This window comes from Leptodactylus fuscus, chromosome 2 (genome assembly GCF_031893055.1).
Source record: "Leptodactylus fuscus isolate aLepFus1 chromosome 2, aLepFus1.hap2, whole genome shotgun sequence".
NCBI classification, from domain to species: domain Eukaryota; kingdom Metazoa; phylum Chordata; class Amphibia; order Anura; family Leptodactylidae; genus Leptodactylus; species Leptodactylus fuscus.
This window is the reverse complement of record NC_134266.1, coordinates 7,188,149-7,213,746: the sequence shown is the minus strand read 5'-3', so window position 1 is coordinate 7,213,746 and position 25,598 is coordinate 7,188,149. Positions and strand designations below refer to the sequence as shown.

General features: G+C 46.6%; 1 protein-coding gene across 1 annotated transcript; it reads left to right on the top strand.

The window, feature by feature from the left end:
• Positions 1-1,026: 1,026 nt before the first annotated feature.
• ATP6V1A (ATPase H+ transporting V1 subunit A) lies at positions 1,027-25,598 on the top strand. The gene is made up of 16 exons (XM_075263322.1): positions 1,027-1,138; positions 11,619-11,699; positions 11,953-12,051; positions 12,809-12,937; positions 13,429-13,643; positions 14,909-15,046; positions 15,401-15,552; positions 15,747-15,909; positions 17,419-17,527; positions 17,616-17,738; positions 18,114-18,228; positions 20,075-20,138; positions 20,384-20,587; positions 20,705-20,799; positions 21,363-21,534; positions 23,847-25,598. Exons 3-16 carry the CDS (start codon positions 11,970-11,972, stop codon positions 23,937-23,939), a joined length of 1,854 nt encoding a protein of 617 aa, XP_075119423.1. The 5' UTR covers positions 1,027-1,138; positions 11,619-11,699; positions 11,953-11,969; the 3' UTR covers positions 23,940-25,598.

Here is a 25,598-nt window from a genome sequence, read left to right as displayed (position 1 = left end):
GCTAGGCAGAAAAACAACAGAAGACTGTGTTTACAGAGCTGACAAGCCCCCCAACTAAGTGTCCAATCCTTATCTGATGTGTATGGCTAGGCTTCGCAAATTCAAGCTGTTCATGTATTACAGGGACGCTACAGGGAATAAGCCTGGCTAGCTCCCCCCAGTGGAGGAAACTGTGTAGTGGGAGCTGCACCAGTGCAATGAGTCTGCAGTGTAAATATGCTCGTCTCTGATAAGACAAAGTGGTGGCACAAAAATTCCAGAAACCAAATCCAAACGAGGGCTTAGCACCTATTTCATAGTTACTGCTGAATAGACCCTTTTGCCTGTGGTTATGGTGCCCTCTTTGGTACCTACTTATGGCATCAGATTTTTTTATTTTACTGTGCCAGGCGCTAAGATGGGGGGAGGGGGGGTCTCGTGCGCCTGTTGCCCACCTCTCTAATATAACAACCCTCTCTGTACTTTACATGACATCCATTCTTTTCAATGGCTGACACTTTGCAGTGATCATCTCCTGGCCCGGCCATCTTATATTCCTGAGATAGATAGATATATATATATATATATATATATATATATATATATATATATATATATATATATATACAGCTCCTAGGCAGGCAATGTACGTATCAGCGGTTACAGGTATCACCTGTGCTGTATGTCCAGCTTAAAAAAGGCCCAACCTGGCGGGGGAACAGGAATAAAGAAGCTGCAGCCTAATCTCCACCTGCTGCTTACTATGGTGACTGCCCCCTTCCTGTACTAGTCTCCGCCTCCTGCTTACTATGGTGACTGCCCCCTTCCTGTACTAGTCTCCGCCTCCTGCTTACTATGGTGACTGCCCCCTTCCTGTACTAGTCTCCGCCTCCTGCTTACTATGGTGACTGCCCCCTTCCTGTACTAGTCTCCACCTGCTGCTTACTATGGTGACTGCCCATCTTCAGTCAGTCATGTATTGGCAGGCTGCCCGTACCTAAGATGGCGGCCGCTCCTCTCAGGCTCCTATCGCGATGTTTGGCGGTGGGCGGTCCGGTCAGCTGATCGGTGACGGTCGGTTGTTGCTGCAGTAGGAGGGGGTAGCATCGTTATTGCAGCCGGGCCTGTGACACGGAGCACCGGGACCATCCTCCGGCAGGTAGGCGGCCATCTCCGCGGTACTGACAGGCCGGGCTGGGCCAGGCTGCGGCCTCCATTACTGTGAGAAGAGAGACCAGAGACATGGAGGAGGAGCCCGACCTCATTCACTGCTGAGGTCCGGGATAGAAGGAGGCTGCGGTGTATGACATGGTGTTATTGTATATATTATATACCCTCCTCCATTATATCACACTGTACAGTATATATTATATACCCTCCTCCATTATATCACACTGTACAGTATATATTATATACCCTCCTCCATTATATCACACTGTACAGTATATATTATATACCCTCCTCCATTATACCACACTGTACAGTATATATTATACCCTCCTCCAGTATATCACACTGTACAGTATATATTATACCCTCCTCCATTATATCACACTGTACAGTATATATTATATACCCTCCTCCATTATATCACACTGTACAGTATATATTATATACCCTCCTCCATTATACCACACTGTACAGTATATATTATACCCTCCTCCAGTATATCACACTGTACAGTATATATTATACCCTCCTCCAGTATATCACACTGTACAGTATATATTATATACCCTCCTCCAGTATATCACACTGTACAGTATATATTATATACCCTCCTCCAGTATATCACACTGTACAGTATATATTATATACCCTCCTCCAGTATATCACACTGTACAGTATATATTATATACCCTCCTCCAGTATATCACACTGTACAGTATATATTATATACCCTCCTCCAGTATATCACACTGTACAGTATATATTATATACCCTCCTCCAGTATATCACACTGTACAGTATATATTATATACCCTCCTCCAGTATATCACACTGTACAGTATATATTATATACCCTCCTCCAGTATATCACACTGTACAGTATATATTATATACCCTCCTCCAGTATATCACACTGTACAGTATATATTATATACCCTCCTCCAGTATATCACACTGTACAGTATATATTATATACCCTCCTCCAGTATATCACACTGTACAGTATATATTATATACCCTCCTCCAGTATATCACACTGTACAGTATATATTATATACCCTCCTCCAGTATATCACACTGTACAGTATATATTATATACCCTCCTCCAGTATATCACACTGTACAGTATATATTATATACCCTCCTCCAGTATATCACACTGTACAGTATATATTATATACCCTCCTCCAGTATATCACACTGTACAGTATATATTATATACCCTCCTCCAGTATATCACACTGTACAGTATATATTATATACCCTCCTCCAGTATATCACACTGTACAGTATATATTATATACCCTCCTCCAGTATATCACACTGTACAGTATATATTATATACCCTCCTCCAGTATATCACACTGTACAGTATATATTATATACCCTCCTCCAGTATATCACACTGTACAGTATATATTATATACCCTCCTCCAGTATATCACACTGTACAGTATATATTATATACCCTCCTCCAGTATATCACACTGTACAGTATATATTATATACCCTCCTCCAGTATATCACACTGTACAGTATATATTATATACCCTCCTCCAGTATATCACACTGTACAGTATATATTATATACCCTCCTCCAGTATATCACACTGTACAGTATATATTATATACCCTCCTCCAGTATATCACACTGTACAGTATATATTATATACCCTCCTCCAGTATATCACACTGTACAGTATATATTATATACCCTCCTCCAGTATATCACACTGTACAGTATATATTATATACCCTCCTCCAGTATATCACACTGTACAGTATATATTATATACCCTCCTCCAGTATATCACACTGTACAGTATATATTATATACCCTCCTCCAGTATATCACACTGTACAGTATATATTATATACCCTCCTCCAGTATATCACACTGTACAGTATATATTATATACCCTCCTCCAGTATATCACACTGTACAGTATATATTATATACCCTCCTCCAGTATATCACACTGTACAGTATATATTATATACCCTCCTCCAGTATATCACACTGTACAGTATATATTATATACCCTCCTCCAGTATATCACACTGTACAGTATATATTATATACCCTCCTCCAGTATATCACACTGTACAGTATATATTATATACCCTCCTCCAGTATATCACACTGTACAGTATATATTATATACCCTCCTCCAGTATATCACACTGTACAGTATATATTATATACCCTCCTCCAGTATATCACACTGTACAGTATATATTATATACCCTCCTCCAGTATATCACACTGTACAGTATATATTATATACCCTCCTCCAGTATATCACACTGTACAGTATATATTATATACCCTCCTCCAGTATATCACACTGTACAGTATATATTATATACCCTCCTCCAGTATATCACACTGTACAGTATATATTATATACCCTCCTCCATTATATCACACTGTACAGTATATGTTCTATACCCTCCTCCATTATATCACATTGTACAGTATATGTTCTATACCCTCCTCCATTATATCACACTGTACAGTATATACCTTCCCTCCATTGGTCATACAGTACATAATATATTCCAGTGATGGCGAACCATTTAGAGACCGAGTGCCCAAATTGCAACCCAAAACTCACTAAATTATTGCAAAGTGCCAGCACATCAATTTAAAGGGGTTGTCCCATCACAAGGCTCCTATCTATACTGCTTGTTAATGTGAATGTAAGACTTTTCCTAAATACACTGCTTCAGCAAAACTGCTTTGTTTATCCATTAACTTACTTTATTCAATTCATTGTTGACATTCCCTTGGGATTATCTGCTCAAAAGTCAAGTGATGTATCTGCTGCTCTGAGGGGGAGGGAGGAGGGGCTAAGTGCAGGGAGCGAGCCTGTGTATCTAGCTATTCCTGTGTCTACACCACATGTGACCTAGCTTGGGGGGGGTGTATGTGTGTGTATATATATATATATATATATATATATATATATATATATATATATACCACCCCCCCATACAGCGGTCAGCAACTAACAGGAAGATGAGACCCCACGGACTGTTCTACTTTATATACATAACGACTGAGATTTATATTTGGGAAGTATTTGAACACAGGGGGACTGGTCTCGCCATTCAAAGCGCTGTATGTCCAATGCCTAGCTGCATCGGGATCGCGCACGCAGGGCCAGTGGCATAGAAGTGACGTCCTCTCGCCGCTGGCTTTGCATATGTAACCCCGCCCACCAATGACACAAGAAACCAGGAAGAATGAAGATTTTACAGCAGCGAAGACTGGTGAGTATGCGACGTGGGAATACCCCTTTAATACTGTGCGAATCCACAAGTGTGGACAATTACAGACCTGCAAAACACAGTCGTGTGAATGTGGCTTTACAGAGCTTTCAGTTATAGAAACAATTTTGTACCGCATTTGGTGTAATTTTGTATAATTAAAGGGATTCTACCACTAAAACACTTTTTTTTTCTAGTTACCACGTCGGAATAGCCTTTATAAAGGCTATTCGTCTCTTACCTGTGGAAGTGCTCTCCGCCGCGCCGTTCGTTCAAAATACCGGTTTGTACCGGTATGCTAATGAGTTCTCTCGCAGCGATGGGGGCGTCCCCATCGCAGGAGCAGCGATGGGGGCGTCCCCATTGCAGCTCGAAAACTCACCGCAGCGCCGCCTCTCCGGTCTTCAGTGTCCTCCCCTTGCTTCTTCAGCGTCTATCGGACGCCTGCGCAGTATGCTCTCTGTTCGGCGAAGATTGCTGAACGTATTGCGCATGCGCGAAAGTTCGGTGCCCGCACTATGGCTGGGATCACAATTTCGCGCATGCGCAGTACGTTCGGCAATCTTCGTCGAACAGAGCGTACTGCGCAGGCGTCCGACAGTACGCTGAAGAAGCAAGGGGAGGACACCGAAGACCAGAGAGGCGGCGCTGCGGTGAGTTTTCGAGCTGCAATGGGGACACCCCCATCGCTGCGAGAGAACTCATTAGCATACCGGTACAAACCGGTATTTTGAACGAACGGCGCGGCGGAGAGCACTTCCACAGGTAAGAGACGAATAGCCTTTTTAAACATACATAACACTATGTAGTATATTATATTCCCTCCTCCAGTATATCACACTGTACAGTATATAAATATATACCCTCCTCCAGTATATCACACTGTACAGTATATATTATATACCTTCCTCCATTATATCACACTGTACAGTATATATTATATACCCTCCTCCATTATATCACACTGTACATTATATATTATATACCCACCTCCATTACATCGCACTGTACATATTATATACCCCCATTATCTCACACCATACATTATAGATATTATATACCCCATTTTATTAAACTGTACATTATACATTATGTAAAACCCATTATATCGCACTGTGCATTATCCGTTATATTACACTGTACATTATATAGTCTATACCCTCCTCCATTATATCACACTATACAATATATATATATATATATATATATATATATATATATATATATATATATATATGTTATACACCCCCTTACATGACACTGTACATCATATATTCTATATTCTCCCCCATTACACTGTACATTATATACGATATACCCTCCTCCACTATATCACAGTATACATGATATATTATATATCTCCATTATATCACACTATACTGTACGTTATAACATTATGATACCGCTGTCCTCCAGGATACCATACTGTACATCATAGCTTTCTAACCCTCCATGTTGGCTGTTTCCTGCGCTGCACTGAGCAGTCATGTGGCCGGTCACAGGTGACTGATCTCCTCGGCAGGACGAATAGAGGGCAGAGGGGACAATGGCGGCTTCTCAGTGATTATTGCTCATGTCTCCTCTTATTATTAGTCCGAGGGTCTCTGTATTGTGAGACATCAGATTATATGTCATGTGTTATATGGCAGTGCTGTGTGTGTAATATATATTGTATTACAGTCACCTGGAGGGGGAGCTATCGCAGCATCCATCTGTCCTGTATGGAAGAGTCCTGTCTGACCGTATTATATTAATTCCATGGTGCTGTACATTATTATATTAATTCCATGGTGCTGAACATTATAGAGGGGTGGTAGCCCGCGGGATGGGGGGGGGGGACTCGGGAGGGGAGGGTCTGTGCGATGAGGGTGTGGGGACGCCAAGGGGGAACAGGGGCATGGATGCAGAAAAGAAAGGGGCCAGGGGCATGGGCACGGCGGAGGAAGGGGGCAGGTGGAGGGAAGCCAGGATTAGGCAGTAGGTAGTGAGGCCAGGCGAGAAGCAAGGGAAGCGGGGGCACGCAAGGGGGGCTGCGGGGCCACATGCCGGATCCTAACCAACACGACTTGCCTGAATAAAAGCGTCTCAGCGCCCACGCTGACCCGCAGGCAGATGCTAGTTATTATATTAATTCCATTGTGCTGTACCTCTGCTTGCTGTCAGTGAATGTGAGCATATCCAGGTCACATCTAGCTGAGGCCTTTGCACAAGCTTATGATACATAGTGAAGCGTCCGCCGCCGGTGTGAGACCATGACTATCTCCATTCACTGGCCGGCAGCAGAGATCTGGAACGTGCTGAGGCTTCATCATTTCCGTGACCTCAGTATTTGCCTTCATGGTGATGGTCGTAGTAATCGCTTTCCTCGCTCTCTGGGCTTATAACGCCGGCAGTGTCCCCCATGATCCGTGTAGTATGAGGAATGTTCTTTGTGGGATTCCAGTGTGATGTGTGCGGCATCTCCCATGTGACGTGTCAGGAGAACACGTAAAGTATTGTGATCGGCCAAGCGCAGGGTCAAGGAAGATATGAGAGTTCTCAGAGAGCCCGGCCTGTGAATGAGTCTGAGCTGTCAGCTGTAGGATGGAAGTGACCCCACAGTGTATATCCTTATATCCCTGACATTATTATTATTTATGTTATATAGTGCCAACATATTCCTCAGCGCTGTATCTTCAGCTATAACGCTGCTGCTGGTGCATTCTTGCACTGGGGGGGACCCCTGTGGCTGCCACACCGGTGCATGGTTAATCCTTGATCACAATGCTGCATGTTGGATGACTCCTGAGGCTGGTGCATTGTTGCATGGGGGGAGAACCCTACATCTAGCACACTGTTGCAAAGGGGGAGAGCTTTGGGACTGGTGCTTGGGGTCACTGTTGCACAAAGATTGCCCCTACACCTGGTGCATTGTTTGCATGGGGGACCCCTGCGCCTGGCGCATTGTTTGCATGGGGGACCCCTGCGCCTGGCGCATTGTTTGCATGGGGGACCCCTGCGCCTGGCGCATTGTTTGCATGGGGGACCCCTGCGCCTGGCGCATTGTTTGCATGGGGGACCCCTGCGCCTGGCGCATTGTTTGCATGGGGGACCCCTGCGCCTGGCGCATTGTTTGCATGGGGGACCCCTGCGCCTGGCGCATTGTTTGCATGGGGGACCCCTGCGCCTGGCGCAGTGTTTGCATTGGGGATTGGGGCCTGCTGCAGCTGATGCTCTGGGGACCCCTATGGCTGGGACACTATTGCACTAGGGAAATCATTCATTTGAGCCGCAGCTGTAATTCAATTACCAAAATCAATTACTAGTGCTACAAAAATTCCCAGTGTAGCCCCGACCTTACTAGTACTATATGGAGCTGCAGCTTTTCCTCCTACTCTGATGATTCATTCATCTGCTGCTGCGGGGTCGCTCAGTGAACTATGTGCTTGCAGTCAGGTGACCGGTCAGCTGAGCAGTGAACAGGGAAGTGAGCAGCCTGCTCATGTGACTGCAGCAGCCGAGGAAAGGAGATCACCCTGAGCCCTCCATTCATAGGAGCCGACCCTGGCCGTGAGTACAGAGCCGAACTACAACTACCAGCAGCCCATGAAAGCTGCATATTACATGAACACACTGGATCCTGTAGTGTTATTATATTGGGGATCGCTGCATTATTTACAGGGGTCTGTGTGCTGTGCAGACTATGCTGCTGCTATCTATGCGATCATTGGAAGAGTTAACGGTTGTAGTCAATTCATTTTCTGGTTAATACTAATATTTAGATTCAATATTGTTACACTGTGTTATTTGGATACATTGTTGGTTGTTTTTTTTTAAACATGATTGTTAGACTGAGTTTACTATTTGGAGACATTGTGTTAATGTTTGGATACATGGGGGCAGCACGGTGGCTCAGTGGCTAGCACTGCAGCCTTGTAGCGCTGGAGTCCTGGGTTTGAATCCTGCCAAGAACAACATCTTCAAGGAGTTTGTATGTTCTCCCCGTGATTGCATGGATTTCTTCCCATTCTACAAAGACATACTGATAGGGGAAAAATGTACATTGTGATCCCTATATGGGGCTCAACTTCTACAAAGAGAAAGAAAAGAACCAAACAGGCAGGAATGTGGCTTTATATGCAGCAGTTCACACTGAATATAGAAATCACGTTCCTTCTGTGTCTTAAAAAAAAATATTGAGATACATGTTTGATAAATTGTTATTATTTGGATACTTTATGTTATTATTTAGATACACTGTGTTTACTACTTGGATACATTGTGTTATTTTGGTGCATGATTGTTACACTGTGTTTACTATTTGGAAACATTGTGTTAAGATTTGGATACATGTTTGATACATTGATATTATTTGGATACAAGTTTGATACATTGATATTATTTGGATACATGTTTGATACACTGTCTAGTATTTAGAAACATTGTGTTATTTGTATATACTGCGTTTACTATTTGGATACTTCGTGTTATTATTTAGATACACCTTGTTTACTATTTGGAGACATTGTGTTATTATTTAGATACACTGTTTACTATAAATAACTCTGTGTTTGATGTATCCAGATCTATCCTGTTTGTTCTCCGCACACCCCCTATGCTGCTGTATACGGTTTACACAGGGCTGCAGACACAGGCAGGGCTGGACTTTCACCTATACATTCCTGTCTGGCTGTACACTTACCTTCACTATAGGTTACCTGTAAGGATCTGATCGCTGTGCTGGGTTTATACATTACATCAGGTTATCATAGACATCAGATTTTAACACAGAATAATATCTAACATGTGAACCTAGCCTTATATGTTGTCTTATCTACTTTGTGTTTCATTTCTGCACCATTTTAAGACCCCTGTTTGCTGTCATTGAATGGGACATATTTGTTTCCATCCAGTGACCCGTTCAGACCTTAATTTGGCCATAGGCATTATGATCCCACTGGTGAGGCTGGCCGACCATTTAAAGGGGTTGTCCAGACCTTTCCTTAGGAGAAGTTATTGGAGTCTGTTACCTGGGACCCCCACAGATCAGCTGGGTGAAGGGGCCTAAGAGTTCAGGTGAGCACTACGGCCTCTTCTCTGAATACCAAGCACAGCGCCGTATATTGTATAGTGGCTGTGCTTGCTATTGCAGCTCAGTCCCATTCACTTGAATGAGACTGAGCTGCTGCTATGCTATATGACTGATGAACATGAATTGGGGGGTCTCTGCTTTATCCCCTCTGTATGCCTGATACTTCTCACAGCTGAGGGTTTGTTACAGGCTGAGGCCTCATGGAAAACCCAACAATGACGTTAAGGACATGATGAAGTGGCACCAGCTGGTAGAGGAGCCCTCTTCAGGCCCCTGAGGGGTACATCCTCAGTGTAGTGTTTTGGGGTACCTCAGATGTGAGGGATCAAGTCCCTATTCCAAGTCCTCCTTTAACCCCATATCTTCCACCTGACATTGAGATATCCCAGGATATGCTCTGCATTGTCTCTGTCTCCTCTTTGACCTTGCTGTGACCTGCACAGGAAGGTCACACTGTGTGTGTTTGTGTGTTGGGGGGGGGGGTCCCCCTGTTTGAGGTGTCCCCCTGTTTGAGGTGTCCCCAGGGATTTCTGAGGAGGGGGAGGGGAGCAGTCACCGCTCTGCAGTCTGTGGAAATGGTGCACAATCCTGCAGCTTCCTCATTTAGAGGATCAGCCTGGAAATTTGGTGACTCACCACATGTGAGGACGGCCGCAGCCGCTCAGCAGAGATGACACAGGCAGGCAGCAGGATCTGTAAGCATCATCTTAGTATAGGTGAGGGGGGGGATGGGGACCCCTGACTCTTAACCTTTATAGGATCGATCTCCGGATGGTCCCTGCACACAATGGCCTTGTACTTGTTCTTTGAGGTCACCTCTGTGCATGTTGGAAATGGGGTCTTGTGTAGATTAGGCTGGGGCCCAAGTATTCAGAATCTATGGCCGCATCAGTGCTAGTCTGTATTCTGTAGGTCCGGACTCCCCAGTAGATGCTGAGCTCCGTCCTCCTGTAGGTCAGGACTCCTTGTATATATCTTGGACTCTATTGCACTACAATAATATTTTCTGTCTTATTTCTTGCTGTCATCTGTGCCTTGCATTGCTTATTGTGTACAGCATTATACTTCAGTAGCTGCGCTCGGCGGTGCGGGGATACGTCTATCCTGTACATAGTGGTGTCTGAAGGGTTAGGGAAGTGTTTGGCAGATATTTCCTAATAATCTGTGACACAACTTCCTCCCGGGGTCAGTTCTTAGAATGAAACTGGACCCCTTGTGTCTATTACAGGATCAGAGCGATCATGAGACCCTTCCTTTTTACATAGATCCATTGTGGTGACCTTGTCTAAGCTCCATGCATAGGGGTCAGGGGAGTATATTTATTGCTCCCTGTTATCAGCCAGCTCAGGCGGGGGAGTGATCACTTTGGGGCAAGTGATTGCAATCTATTGTTCTCTATTATCAGCCATCTCAGGCTGGGGGATGAGAGATGGGAGGTGTATAAGCCTCCCTGCCCCCGATCACATATATATCAGCCTCTTCTAATGCTCCAGCTTTGATATAAGCTGCCTAGCGTTCCTCTAGCAGGTAATGGATGCCCGGGGTACATGGTGGAGCATCAGAGCAAGAATAACCTCTTCTTCTCAGACCAGACGTGACAGATGCTGCAGGGATGGTGGATCATGTGACATGTGGGAGTGAGGGGTCTCGGCTTTACCTTCCTCCACGGTCACTTGACCTGTTTATTTGGTGATGTGGTGACATCAGGGTGAGAGATTCCTCAGAGTGGTGTGAGCGGGCGCAGAGCTGAACGCCAAGGAGCCCCCCACCCAATCCGTGCAGGCCTCTTGGACCCCACCGAGGCACTATGTTAGGTTAGGATTGACGGTTTCCAGTTTAGCTACAATGCCTGTTGGAGTCTCAGGTGGTCTGAAATCTATCTTGTCTTCTTTGCTGATGCTTTACACTGCAGCACTGCTCATAAGGTTATCAGGTTATTTGCTCCAATGCTGGCACATACAGGACGTAACCCTGGTGCTGCTCTGAATGTATCATTGGAATGGATCCAGGGTCTAGATGGGACAGATTGGCGTAAAACTTCCAAATCTTGGCGGACCTAAATTTTTTTTTTTTCATTTATCTTAACCATTGCACCTTATTCATTTCTATTTCATCTTCATTCCAGGTGATCGATTGGAGATTCTCAGCTTGTGACGTCATCACCTCCCGCCCCAGGCGCAGCACCGCTTGCAAGCCCTGTAAAACCGTAAGTTGTGTTGTAAAGTCTAATGACATTTATATCCCCCATCCCCCCCATGTCCAGGGCAACCGTGATGGAGACTCCAAAGGTCCTGACAACCTCCTTGTCCCTGCTCTGTTGTCAGCCTCAGCCGCTCACATCATTCTCAGCCATAATCAGATTTTTCTCCGTTTCGGAGGAGGGATCTCTAAGTCTGTGATCACTGTCAGGATGTACAAAGTAGCAACTAGAAATAACGTGACATTCTTTTCCATTGCAGATACTTAAGGCTAAATCATGGATTTCTCCAAATTACCAAAGATCAGGGATGAAGAACAGGAGAGCAAGTTTGGTTACGTCCATGGCGTCTCTGGTCCTGGTGAGTGCTGGGGTGGGAGGGTGGGTTTAGGTTATAGGCGCTTGTGATTCATAATGGTCGGTACGCAGCTCCACCACTGAACATCTTCCTGATACATCTACATCCGATGGTCAGGGACTGCTTTGCTTTATCTATATGTACGCTAATGGTGGAGTATATATTTTCTGTAGTCACATCCAGAGCTGCATTCACAGTTTTACAGACTTGCTGTTCACTTTCTAGCCCCAGGGCCTTATGCTTACTTGCCCCCTGCTGGATGGCTGTCTAACCTGCACCAACCAGGTCGATTAACTAATGATAAAGATAAGACAAACTACATCTGCCACAATGCAGTGCATCGGGGTGCAGTGTATTATGGGGTGTTATTAAAGGGGTTTTTCAGGATTGAAGATCATGCAGTCACATCCAAAACTGGAACTCCAATACCCTTTACCCCTCCCTGAGCGCCGCTTCCAATTCACAGGCCATGTGATGTCACCTTCGTCAGTCACATGGTCAAGTGTTAGCAGCTAAAAAAATTTTGGATGCAGCTTTGGATGTGACTAAAGAAAATAAATGACATAACTCAAAATCCGTAAGCTTGTGTGTTTGAAGCGTTGTCTCCAGTAGACACTGATTCCTTTAAAGAAAGCCGGGGAAGCCTACAGGGTGGCGCACACTTAGAAATGTATTATGTGGCGCCCTCTGTATTAGTCACACATATTGACCTTGTTGCTTTGTCATTTCTTCGTAACCCTTGGTCTTGTTTCTCGCACAGTGGTGACAGCATCCAATATGGCGGGAGCTGCCATGTACGAGCTGGTGCGTGTAGGACACTGCGAGCTGGTCGGGGAGATCATTCGTCTGGAAGGAGATATGGCCACAATCCAAGTCTATGAAGAGACCTGTATCCTTTCATTCCTGGGCTGATGGGGCAGATTATACTGTCCAGGGGGGGTTAGACACATGAGGGTAAGTTGACCCAACAGATTTTGCGGCAGGACCCACCATGTAAATGAGCCGTGGAAATCTCCCTTTCACTTTAGATGGAAGTTTGGCCAAAATATCTGTACAAGACGTTCCCTCTAGTCATGTGACTCTCTCAGACGACTGCAGGATAGCCTCTTACCAATCTGTCATGGTGTTGCTCTGGTACCCAGTGCAGTTGGGTAGTGAACCCCTAAAGCCATGCTAGTGTATGCACCATGTGGGTGCTTATATATATATATATATATATATATATATATATATATATATATATATATATATATATATATATATATATATGTGTGTATACATGTGCCCAGGGCTCAGGTTCTGGTGAAATGAGGCTCTGTGGATGTTCCTAGGTTGTTTTACATGTTTCTAAAGTGAATTTCCTCAGCGCCCCTCATACAGCTGGTGTATCAGTTGGAGACCCTGTCCTGCGCACCGGGAAGCCCCTTTCCGTGGAGCTGGGGCCTGGCATCATGGGATCCATTTTTGATGGTATTCAGAGGCCTCTGAAGGACATTAGTGACTCCACACAGAGTATCTACATCCCCAGGGGTGTAAACGTGTCCGCCCTGAGCCGAGATATCAAGTGGGAGTTCAACCCTTCTAAGAGTCTTCGGGTGAGTGGAGTAGAGCTCATGCAATCCCAAGTGGTGATTAAAGGGGCTGTATGGTTTAGGATAGGTCATCAATGGATGATCGACTGGGCTCAACACCCGGGACCCCCACTGATCAGCTTTTCAAAGAGGCTGCAATGTTCATGGATGCCCTTTGGTCACTGATGTGCGGGGACTGAAGGCTGATCCCAAAGAAGGTATGCTATAGTACTGGTGACTGTGATATGAGATGTCAGTACACACAGGACATCACAGCTTGTGTATATGGCGTAGTCACTGACCGGTCACAGCCTCCATGCTGACCCCTGACTATGATATGAGGTTCAATATATACAGGACATCACAGCTTGTGTATATGGAGTAGTCACTGACTGGTCAGAGCCTCCATGCTGACCCCTGACTATGATATAAGGGTCAGTATACACAGGACATCACAGCTTGTGTATATGGAGTAGTCAGAGACCGGTCACAGCGTCCATGCTGACCCCTGACTATGATATAAGGGTCAGTATATACAGGACAGCACAGCTTGTGTATATGGAGTAGTCACAGACCGGTCACAGCGTCCATGCTGACCCCTGACTATGATATAAGGTGTCAGTACACACAGGACATCACAGCTTGTGTATATGGAGTAGTCACTGACCGGTCACAGCGTCCATGCTGACCCCTAACTATGATATAAGGGTCAGTATATACAGGACAGCACAGCTTGTGTATATGGAGTAGTCACTGACCGGTCAGAGCCTCCATGCTGACCCCTGACTATGATATAAGGGTCAGTACACACAGGACAGCACAGCTTGTGTATATGGAGTAGTCACTGACCGGTCAGAGCCTCCATGCTGACCCCCTGACTATGATATAAGGGTCAGTACACACAGGACATCACAGCTTGTGTATATGGAGTAGTCACTGACTGGTCACAGCCTCCATGCTGACCCCTGACTATGATATAAGGGTCAGTACACACAGGACATCACAGCTTGTGTATATGGAGTAGTCACTGACCGGTCACAGCCTCCATGCTGACCCCTGACTATGATATAAGGGTCAGTACATACAGGACAGCACAGCTTGTGTATATGGAGTAGTCACTGACCGGTCAGAGCCTCCATGCTGACCCCTGACCATTGCTGAAATGTCCTACAATTGGCATCTGAGTGTCAGGATTGGACAATAGATCAGGGAAAGAAGGTGCCTGGTCTGGTGAATCGTGTGTTACACATTTTTGGGTATCATTTTGTAATTCTTGTTTTGTCCTGCAGGTCGGCAGTCACATCACAGGAGGAGATATTTATGGGATGGTATTTGAGAATTCCCTCATCAAACACAAGCTCATGCTCCCTCCTCGTAACCGGGGCACAGTCACCTACGTGGCACCACCAGGACACTATGACACATCGGTAAGATTTCAGGGGTCTTAAGTTTTGTTGGATGTCTGTGGCTGAACATTGACCTGGTGCATGCATTGTATACATGAAGTGTTTGCCTTCGTCATAGGTTGTAGTGCGTGTGGTTAGATTAGTGACAGTAGTGCGCCAGGCGTGGGGGAACACTTACCTCAGTCCAACACTGTTGTGAATCCTGTGAATAGGGTTTTCCAAAAAATGAACCAATGTTAGTGACCCATCTCCAGTACGTTTTATGTACCCATTGAAAATTACCACTCAGCCTGCAAAAACAGGATCTCATACAGCTGTGACAATGGAAAAAAAAGATCCGTCATCCTGACCCCCTTCCCTATTTTATTTTTGCAGGATGTGGTGCTGGAGCTGGAGTTTGAGGGTGTGAAGGAGAAGTTCACCATGGTCCAAGTGTGGCCTGTGAGAACGGTGCGTCCAGTGACCGAGAAGCTGCCTGCAAATCACCCGCTGCTGACCGGCCAGAGAGTCCTGGATGCGCTCTTCCCGTAAGTTCTTAAAGCACCGGTCTCCTGTAAATACAGTGTAAATAATGTGTAATGAAAAGTCCTGTACCTGATAACTCTCAGGCCCTCACCGGTGCAGGTTCTTCTCTTGTTGTCAGTGAATTGGTGGAATTAAAATAATGAATGTGAATGTCCCCTCCATGTTATAGTGAGACTGATGTGTGATCTATCCTCAGGTGTGTACAAGGAGGGACCACCGCCATCCCAGGGGCTTTTGGTTGTGGCAAGACTGTGATCTCACAGTCCTTGTCTAAGTACTCAAACAGTGACGTTATCATCTACGTTGGATGCGGAGAAAGAGGAAATGAGATGTCTGAAGTACTGAGGGACTTTCCTGAGGTGAGACCCCCGGAGTGCTGGAAAAACTGAAACACAACTGAAGCATGAACACACATTACATGACTTATTCTGTATAGTATTATACTCCAGAGCTGCGCTCACTATTCTGCTGGTGCAGTCACTGTGTACATACATTACATTACATATCCTGTATTATACCCCAGAGCTGCACTCACTATTCTGCTGGTGCAGTCACTGTGTACCTACATTACATTACTTATCCTGTATTATACTCCAGAGATGCGCTCACTATTCTGCTGGTACAGTCACTGTGTACATACATTACATTACTTATCCTGTATTATACTCCAGAGCTGCGCTCACTATTCTGCTGGTACAGTCACTGTGTACATACATTACATTACATATCCTGTATTATACTCCAGAGCTGCACTCACTATTCTGCTGGTACAGTCACTGTGTACATACATTACATTACTTATCCTGTATTATACTCCAGAGATGCGCTCACTATTCTGCTGGTGCAGTCACTGTGTACATACATTACATTACTTATCCTGTATTATACTCCAGAGCTGCGCTCACTATTCTGCTGGTATAGTCACTGTGTACATACATTACATTACTTATCCTGTATTATACTCCAGAGCTGCGCTCACTATTCTGCTGCTGCAGTCGTTGACCAGGATGGGATCTCCTCACCACCTCCTGACTATACCACAGTGGCGCTGGTTGCTCAGTGAGATGTTGAGTTCTGACAAGGTGTTAAAGAGGACCTTTCACCACTTTTGGGCACATGCAGTGTTATATACTGCTGGAAAGCTGACAGTGTGCTGAATTCAGCACACTGTCGGCTTTCCCGATCCGTGCCCGGTGTACAGAGCTTACGGTGCCGGTACCGTAGTGCTCTATGGTCAGAAGGGCGTTTCTGACCATTAGCCAGGAACGTCCTTCTGCCTCGCGGCGCCAATCGCGCTGTGCTGTGGAGCGGGGAGGAACGCCCCCCTCCCGCTCCTGATAATGCTCGTCTATGGACGAGCTGTGTGAGCAGAGGGAGGGGGCGTTCCTCCCCGCTCCACAGCACAGCGCGATTGGCGCCGCGAGGCAGAAGGACGTCTCTGGCTAATGGTCAGAAACGCCCTTCTGACCATAGAGCACTACGGTACCGGCACCGTAAGCTCTGTACACCGGGCACAGATCAGGAAAGCCGACAGTGTGCTGAATTCAGCACAATGTCAGCTTTCCAGCAGTATATAACACTGCATGTGCCCAAAAGTGGTGAAAGGTCCTCTTTAAAGTTGATGCAGCTTTGTAGGTGTTTGGAGACATTGAGGTCTGAGCAGAAGTCTTCATCTCTTCCCCCCTGTGAATGACCTGAGTCTGACCTCACACCCGCCATGGCCCGGCCTACGCTCCCCGCTCTGGAGCAGCTGTTATTCTTGGCAGTGTCTGTTGTGTTTTTATTTTTCACGTTTATGGCCAGAGTTCACACAGAGAATTGTCCGGAACGTTCCTTTCCATGGTGATCACATCTGATTTGTGTTGCAGCTGACTATGGAGGTGGACGGTAAAGTGGAGAGTATCATGAAGAGAACCTCCCTGGTCGCCAACACATCCAACATGCCCGTAGCCGCCAGAGAAGCCTCCATCTACACAGGTAAGGCCTGGAAGGATCGTCGCCCCCTGCTGGTCACATCCCAGTAATGCAAGTGTCAGGACTGAACGTTCTCCTCTGTACCCTACAGGAATCACACTCTCAGAGTACTTCAGAGACATGGGCTACCACGTCAGTATGATGGCCGACTCCACCTCCCGATGGGCTGAGGCCCTCAGAGAAATCTCTGGACGTTTGGCAGAAATGCCTGCTGGTGAGTATCGGAGCAAAGAGGGGACAGATTTGAAGCACACAAGATGGGGAGAATGGATTGGAGTTTTACAAGGGCTCCTTATAGTGACCACCTGAAGAGACTTCCTACAGGGATTACGGCTGATAACAGCGCCACCCTTCTCCTTTTGGTCGTGTTTGGTATTACAGCTCTCATATTGGTGCAGAAAAGACTCTGTCCCCCGGCAAGTCCTATTGGGAAGCCGTAGATAAGCAGCTGCCAGGCACATTCAGTGCCGCCTATCTTCAATTGTTGTATGTGTCCTAATATGTAATCCGTCACCTATATATCATATATAACATGGGGCCCGGGAGCTTTCATTGCTGACTTATAGCTCTGTGTCTCCTTCTTCTATAGACAGCGGATACCCTGCCTACCTGGGCGCTCGATTGGCCTCTTTCTATGAGCGAGCCGGACGGGTGAAGTGTCTGGGAAACCCCGAGAGAGAAGGCAGCGTCAGCATTGTGGGGGCGTAAGTATTCATACATTACAGCAGAGCCTGAGCTAATCAGCACATATACACTTAAAGGGCTGCTCCACTGTGGACATTGCCTTTATCTCAGGCAGTACCATAACTTTAGTGGAGGGGGACAGACATGTTTCCATCACTGCATTGAAGCAGAGAGATACAGGGCCCCCATTCTGGAGTTCAGTGCACGTTCCAGTATAGAAACCACACCCATCTGACACTTACTGCCTGTCCACAAGTCAGGAGATAAGTGTCAGTCGTGGCGCAGCCCCTTTAAGAGCCAATGGAGGAGCTGGAAAAAGTCGGCGTCCACCTCCCTAAAGGTTTATAAGACTATGGACTGCAAGGAAGAACCATATGCCCCCCCTCCAGCTCTCCAGAAAGAGTGGTGGGTCAAATGTCACCCCATCCCCTTATATTGGGTGCAATATTGCCCTATGGTTGACCATTGGTGTATTCAAATCCCCTGTGTTTAAAGATGACTGTTCACTTCCTCATAGACATGCAGTATTATTTACTAGCAGGAAGCCAAGAGTGCACTGAATTCAGTTTTTTTTTTTTTTGCTGTGGACATATCCATACCATTCATTTTGGGACCGATATCTCCCCACTGTCAGAAGGGCGGACCTTACAGCCAAGTGTCATCTCTGGACACTGAGGAACGCCCTCCCCCCGACAGTACTCTTCCTTACCTCCCTGGGATGACGCTAGGTTGTAAGGCCCGCCTTTCTGACAGTGGGGAGATAACGGTGCCGAAACTAATGGGCACTGATATGTCCGGCACTTGGGCAAACCCTGGGAAAGCCGACATTGCACTGTATTCGGCACACTGTCAGGTTTCTAGCGATATATAGTATCGCATATCTATGAGGACATGAAAGGTCTTCTCTAAGTAACCTCTGAGGATCTATTCATGAGAGAGATGAAGGAAAGGGAGATGGGCAGCAAAAATAAAAAGAGAGAGTGAGAGATAGAGAAGGAAAGGTGCAGCAAAAACGGAGTGGGGGTAGAGCAAAAGGAGCGAGGGCAAGGGATGGAAGAAAAGGAGGGGAGGGGGGAGATGCAGCAAGAAAAAAAGAGGGCGAGAGAAGGAGGAAAAGGAGAGAGGAGCCAAAGAGAAGGGCAACATGGGGAAGGGGAGAGAGGACATAAGGAACAGAGAGCTGGAGAGTGATGAAGGTCTGGTCAGTTGGGATACTGATAGGGATCGGTATCATCCTAAGCGGGTTAGAGAGCTGATGCCGCATGCTATACTTTAGCCTGGATGTGAAGGGTTAAGCGCAGTCATTGTGGTAGTAAGCGCCAGATCACACATGGTGAATTTGAGGCTCTGCCAATGTCCTCTCTCCAGCAGCCAAGAGAAACTGAACCGTCCTGGAGTCAGCAGAGGCCACAACCAGAGGTGCGAAAACGCCGCCGCTTCCAGTGGCCTCAGCACACACCCCGATGTGGGCGGCTTTCATTGCGCTGTCCTACACCCCATATTATACGTTTTACCTCTATCTTATTCAATCCCCAAAGCTTAGAGCCGCCCCCTCCCCCCAATGCTAAAGCTGCAAGTTTACCCAGGGGTCTGAGCTGATCGTGAATGATCCAAGACCCCGATCAGTCAGTGTATGAGCTCAGAAGACGGGTCTGCTCTTTTCCATAAGGAGCTGCAGTACCAGTTATGACCCATGGGGGCACTCTTACTTGGAAAAACAGACCTATGTTTTTAGCAGTTTTCCAGATACTTCTTGTACCATAACTTCTACTCCAGCTACATCCAGAGCTGCAGTCACAATACTGCTTGTCGTGGTTACACTATGCATAATACATATCCTATGTTTTTGTGTGTTTCCATCTTTAGTGTGTCTCCTCCTGGTGGAGATTTCTCCGATCCGGTCACCTCTGCCACCCTGGGTATCGTACAGGTAAGGTCTAACCCTTATTCTCCTTAGTTGTCCAGGATTGGCAGATTTGCCCAGTTTTAGCCCGGGCGCTGCCATCTTGTCTCCTCAGTAATGTATCTGTATATCCATGGCTTGGGCACCAGTCTCAGCTCCACGCTCCACCATTTTTGTACTAGATACTGCACTGGTCAATCTAAACACTCAGTAGTGACCCATAGATGACCAGGGGTGGCGCTGTTTATCTCACCTTGCCTTCTTGTGTGCAGGTCTTCTGGGGTTTGGATAAGAAGTTGGCTCAGAGGAAGCATTTCCCATCTGTGAACTGGCTGATCAGCTACAGTAAGTACACCCGGGCGTTGGACGAGTATTACGACAAGCACTTCCCCGAATTTGTGCCGCTCAGGACCAAAGCCAAGGAGATTCTGCAGGAAGAGGAGGACCTGGCCGAGATTGTGCAGCTGGTCGGAAAGGTAAGACTGAGTGATATCAGCCATACAGCTACAGAGATGTGTTATGTATGGCCGCCGTTATACTGGTGTAAGCCGCGTTCAGACATGGAGCATTGACCCGCTGCTGCTTTATTTCAGGCTTCATTGGCAGAAACAGATAAAATTACACTGGAGGTGGCAAAACTGATCAAGGATGATTTCCTTCAGCAGAACGGCTACACTCCATATGACAGGTGAGAGGTGGGAGGCTGTCCCTGGTATTAGGACTGGTGGGTTGGAGGTTGTCCTTGGTAATAGGGCTGGTGGGTTGGAGGCTGTCCCTGGTATTAGGACTGGAGGGTTGGAGGCTGTCTCTGGTATTAGGACTGTAGGATTGGAGGCTGTCCCTGGTATTAGGACTGGTGGGTTGGAGGATGTCCCTGGTAATAGGACTGGAGGGTTGGAGGATGTCCCTGGTAATAGGACTGGAGGGTTGGAGGCTGTCCCTGGTAATAGGACTGGAGGGTTGGAGGCTGTCCCTGGTAATAGGACTGGAGGGTTGGAGACTGTCCCTGGTATTAGGACTGGTGGGTTGGAGGCTGTCCCTGGTATTAGGACTGGAGGGTTGGCGGCTGTGCCTGGTATTAGGACTGGTGGGTTGGAGGCTGTCCCTGGTAATAGGACTGGTGGGTTGGAGGCCGTCCCTGATATTAGGACTGGAGTATTGGAGGCTGTCCCTGGTATTAGGACTGTTGTAATGTTTTCTGATACACTGCAGCTTCCTCAGGTCTGACCATGTTCATTTGCTCTTCCTCAGGTTCTGTCCTTTCTATAAGACGGTCGGCATACTCTACAACATGATCGCGTTCTATGATATGGCTCGCCGCGCCGTGGAGACCACCGCCCAAAGTGACCAAAAGATCACATGGGCAATAATTAGGGAACACATGGGAGAGATCCTGTATAGACTGACATCCATGAAATTCAAGGTCAGAGCAATGCAGAGAATATAATTCAAGGCACTATGGGGAGATGGTGGCATATATATTAGTATATATATTAGTATATGGGAGGCAGATGGTATGTGTACATTATTATATAGGAGATGGTATATATGTCATTATATGGGAGGCAGATGGTATGTATATATTATTATATAGAAGATGGTGGTATATATATATATAGTATATGGGAGATACATGGTGTTATATATGCATTATATGGAATGTAACGGCAGCACACGTGTTACTACATAGGAGGCAGATGGCAGTATACACTCACCGGCCACTTTATTAGGTACACCTGTCCAACTGCTCGTTAACACTTAATTTCTAATCAGCCAATCACATGGCGGCAACTCAGTGCATTTAGGCATGTAGACATGGTCAAGACAATCTCCTGCAGTTCAAACCGAGCATCAGTATGGGGAAGAAAGGTGATTTGAGTGCCTTTGAACGTGGCATGGTTGTTGATGCCAGAAGGGCTGGTCTGAGTATTTCAGAAACTGCTGATCTACTGGGATTTTCACGCACAACCATCTCTAGGGTTTACAGAGAATGGTCCGAAAAAGAAAAAACATCCAGTGAGCGGCAGTTCTGTGGGGGGCGGAAATGCGTTGTTGATGCCAGAGGTCAGAGGAGAATGGCCAGACTGGTTCGAGCTGATAGAAAGGCAACAGTGACTCAAATAGCCACCCGTTACAACCAAGGTAGCCAGAAGAGCATCTCTGAACGCCGCACAGTACGTCCAACTTTGAGGCTACAGATGGGCTACAGCAGCAGAAGACCACACCGGGTGCCACTCCTTTCAGCTAAGAACAGGAAACTGAGGCTACAATTTGCACAAGCTCATCGAAATTGGACAATTGAAGATTGGAAAAACGTTGCCTGGTCTGATGAGTCTCGATTTCTGCTGCGACATTCGGATGGTAGGGTCAGAATTTGGCGTCAACAACATGAAAGCATGGATCCATCCTGCCTTGTATCAACGGTTCAGGCTGGTGGTGGTGGTGTCATGGTGTGGGGAATATTTTCTTGGCACTCTTTGGGCCCCTTGGTACCAATTGAGCATCGTTGCAACGCCAAAGCCTACCTGAGTATTGTTGCTGACCATGTCCATCCCTTTATGACCACAATGTACCCAACATCTGATGGCTACTTTCAGCAGGATAATGCAATGCCATGTCATAAAGCTGGAATCATCTCAGACTGGTTTCTTGAACATGACAATGAGTTCACTGTACTCCAATGGCCTCCACAGTCACCAGATCTCAATCCAATAGAGGAGCATCTTTGGGATGTGGTGGAACGGGAGATTCGCATCATGGATGTGCAGCCGACAAATCTGCGGCAACTGTGTGATGCCATCATGTCAATATGGACCAAAATCTCTGAGGAATGCTTCCAGCACCTTGTTGAATCTATGCCACGAAGAATTGAGGCAGTTCTGAAGGCAAAAGGGGGTCCAACCCGTTACTAGCATGGTGTACCTAATAAAGTGGCCGGTGAGTGTATATCTTATATAGGAGGTAAGACTGCTTGTTGTTTTTGCCCGAGATAACCAGACTATATATCCCCATCATTACTAGTGTTCATATACTATTGCCAGTTTGCATATTGTCTGCAGTTACCTCTAGGGGGCGCTCACTGCACACGCCTAATAATAAGTCCGTGTTCAGTATTCTCTTGAAGGAGTGTTCCAGCCCCAAATGCATTCTTGATACTAATGAAGTATGCACAGGATCGGTTCTTAGGGGTCTGACAGCCCAGACTGCAGAGACTGGGACTAGCGCTGATTCTGGAGGTTTAACCCTTTAGATGCTGCGGTTGATAGTGTCTGAGGCATCTAAGGTGTTTGGCAGAGGGAGGGCGCCGTCCATCCATCAGATGATACATTACCACGGCAGGCAGGGCCTACCTAACCTACGTTCTACATCTCATGAAACGGGGCCATTAAAGATACAAGTCATCCTGCAAGAATCAAGCCCTCGTTTATTTACAATGTGACATTGGCATGTAATGAAAAAAACCTCCCAAAATATCCATTGGGTAATTAATAAGCTGCCCCCTGCTGGTGACTGTGGGTAGTCAGGACTTTATCACTGAGGGGCCCCTGTATAGCTGTAGACAGCAGCCCCATTGTTGGAGCCACAAGACAAGAGCAGTCACGTGTGACCGGTTTCCCGTATCCCGTGCTCCACCTACGCAGGGGGCGGTTTTCGGTCACACATCGCGCTCCACTGATTTCTTCCCTGACGTCTTTCGCTCCCGCCTGACGTCTGTTTGCTTATTTTCTCTTTCAGGACCCGGTGGTAGAAGGAGAAGCCAAGATCAAGGCTGACTACGCCCAGCTCCTGGAGGACATGCAGAACGCCTTCCGTAGTCTAGAAGACTAATAGCCATAGAGGCGGAGCATCTGCTGCCGAGCACCACCCATCATCTCAGACCTCCAGCTGCTGCATCAAGACTGGGGCTCCTGTATATCTCCTCTTAGACACCACCTTGTAGCCCCTCCCCCTCGCAGATAGCGTCCATTCCAGTGTGATATTGGTGGCGTGTGTGTAGCTGTCATCCTGCTAGTGTGATTGGTGAATGCCGGGGTGGGGGGGAGGAGGGAGATGCTGCCGCAGTCACTGACACTTCATGTACATTGTCTGAACCACCTAGCAGCTCCAGGGCCTTCCTCCTTTGCACAAGTACAACTCCTACCATGCACTGCTGATGCTGGGGGTTGTAGTTTTGCAACAACTGGGGGGGGCCACAGATTACACTCCACCGCTCTGCACATTCCAGCATCACCAGGGACCTCATTAGGCAGCCTAGGTTCTACTTCCTGGGACTTGTAGTCCTCCAACTTTCGCTGTTTGTGTCTATCCCTGCCTTGTACAATAATCTGAGCCAACCTCTGGGCATCCACATACGTGTAACCTCCAGCCGGGTCCATGTGTCCTTCCTCATAGAACTGCTATGGCAGTCCGACATGAATAATCCTATAGGAGATTCTTCTTTAGGCGATTCCCTGGTGTCATTTTGTATCGTGGCACTACGGTGAAGCCTCCGTTGCCCCTGACGTATTCTCTGCAGCCGTGTCTTTGCCTTGTTCCTTCGCCTTGTAGCACGGTTGATGCTAGAATGGAGTGGTAGGTTCTTCCTGGTGTGGATCCAGTAGATGGCACTGTGGCTGCGGGGGGTATTAGCCGTGTGTTTTGGCGGGCTCCGCCTACCACAACAAGCACGCTCCCTGCCTCGGCCTATCATGTAACTACGTCTGCAAACATAGTAACATGATGAAATTGCAGATACCTGAACACACCACTAGGGGGAGCGCCACAGATTGCTGCATTATTATTCAGTATGCAATAAACTGAGGGGCTCCCCCTAGTGGTGGCCACAGGTAGGCGGCTTTATCATGCTGCCACAGGGGATTTGGAGCTCAGTATCAGAAAGACAAAGCTAGAACTCCTATAAGGATATATCAGACATTATTCAGCACAGAATTTAGCTATTTTTCCCCATAATTAGGGGCGGTTGGATAATTAAAGACCAGTTTTAGACAATGGTCCCCGAATTCCATATGTAATGTCTCATCCTATTGTCATGGGCCAGGTGCCCAGAACACACTCACTGAGGATTGCGCCCAATATCTCCGCCCCTCCCCCGCTCTTCTCCCCTGTATGTTAATGCTCATGATTTCCCCCCTCATGTCCGGTCATTAGTCGTGTTCCCTTATCACCCCCAGACGCCCTCTCGCCCCATCCTGCCCTCGGGGTGGGGGAGGGGATGACTGACCTTTGATGCAAGATATGTAAAGATGATAGCGTTGTGTATTTATTGTCCTGCAGGGGGCGCCGCTCTGAGCAGCTCCTGGATATTTTTTCGGTGTTTGTCGTCCGTGTTCACTGTATCAGTTCTGTTTATTTTTTCCTTTCAAGATGTAAAAGTTACTGAAAAGAAGAAAAAGATATAAAGAGACGAGAACGCTCTGATTTTATGACTTGAAATTTGTGTAAAGTTGTTCAAATTCTTGAGAATAAAATATAAATTTAAATGTAAAA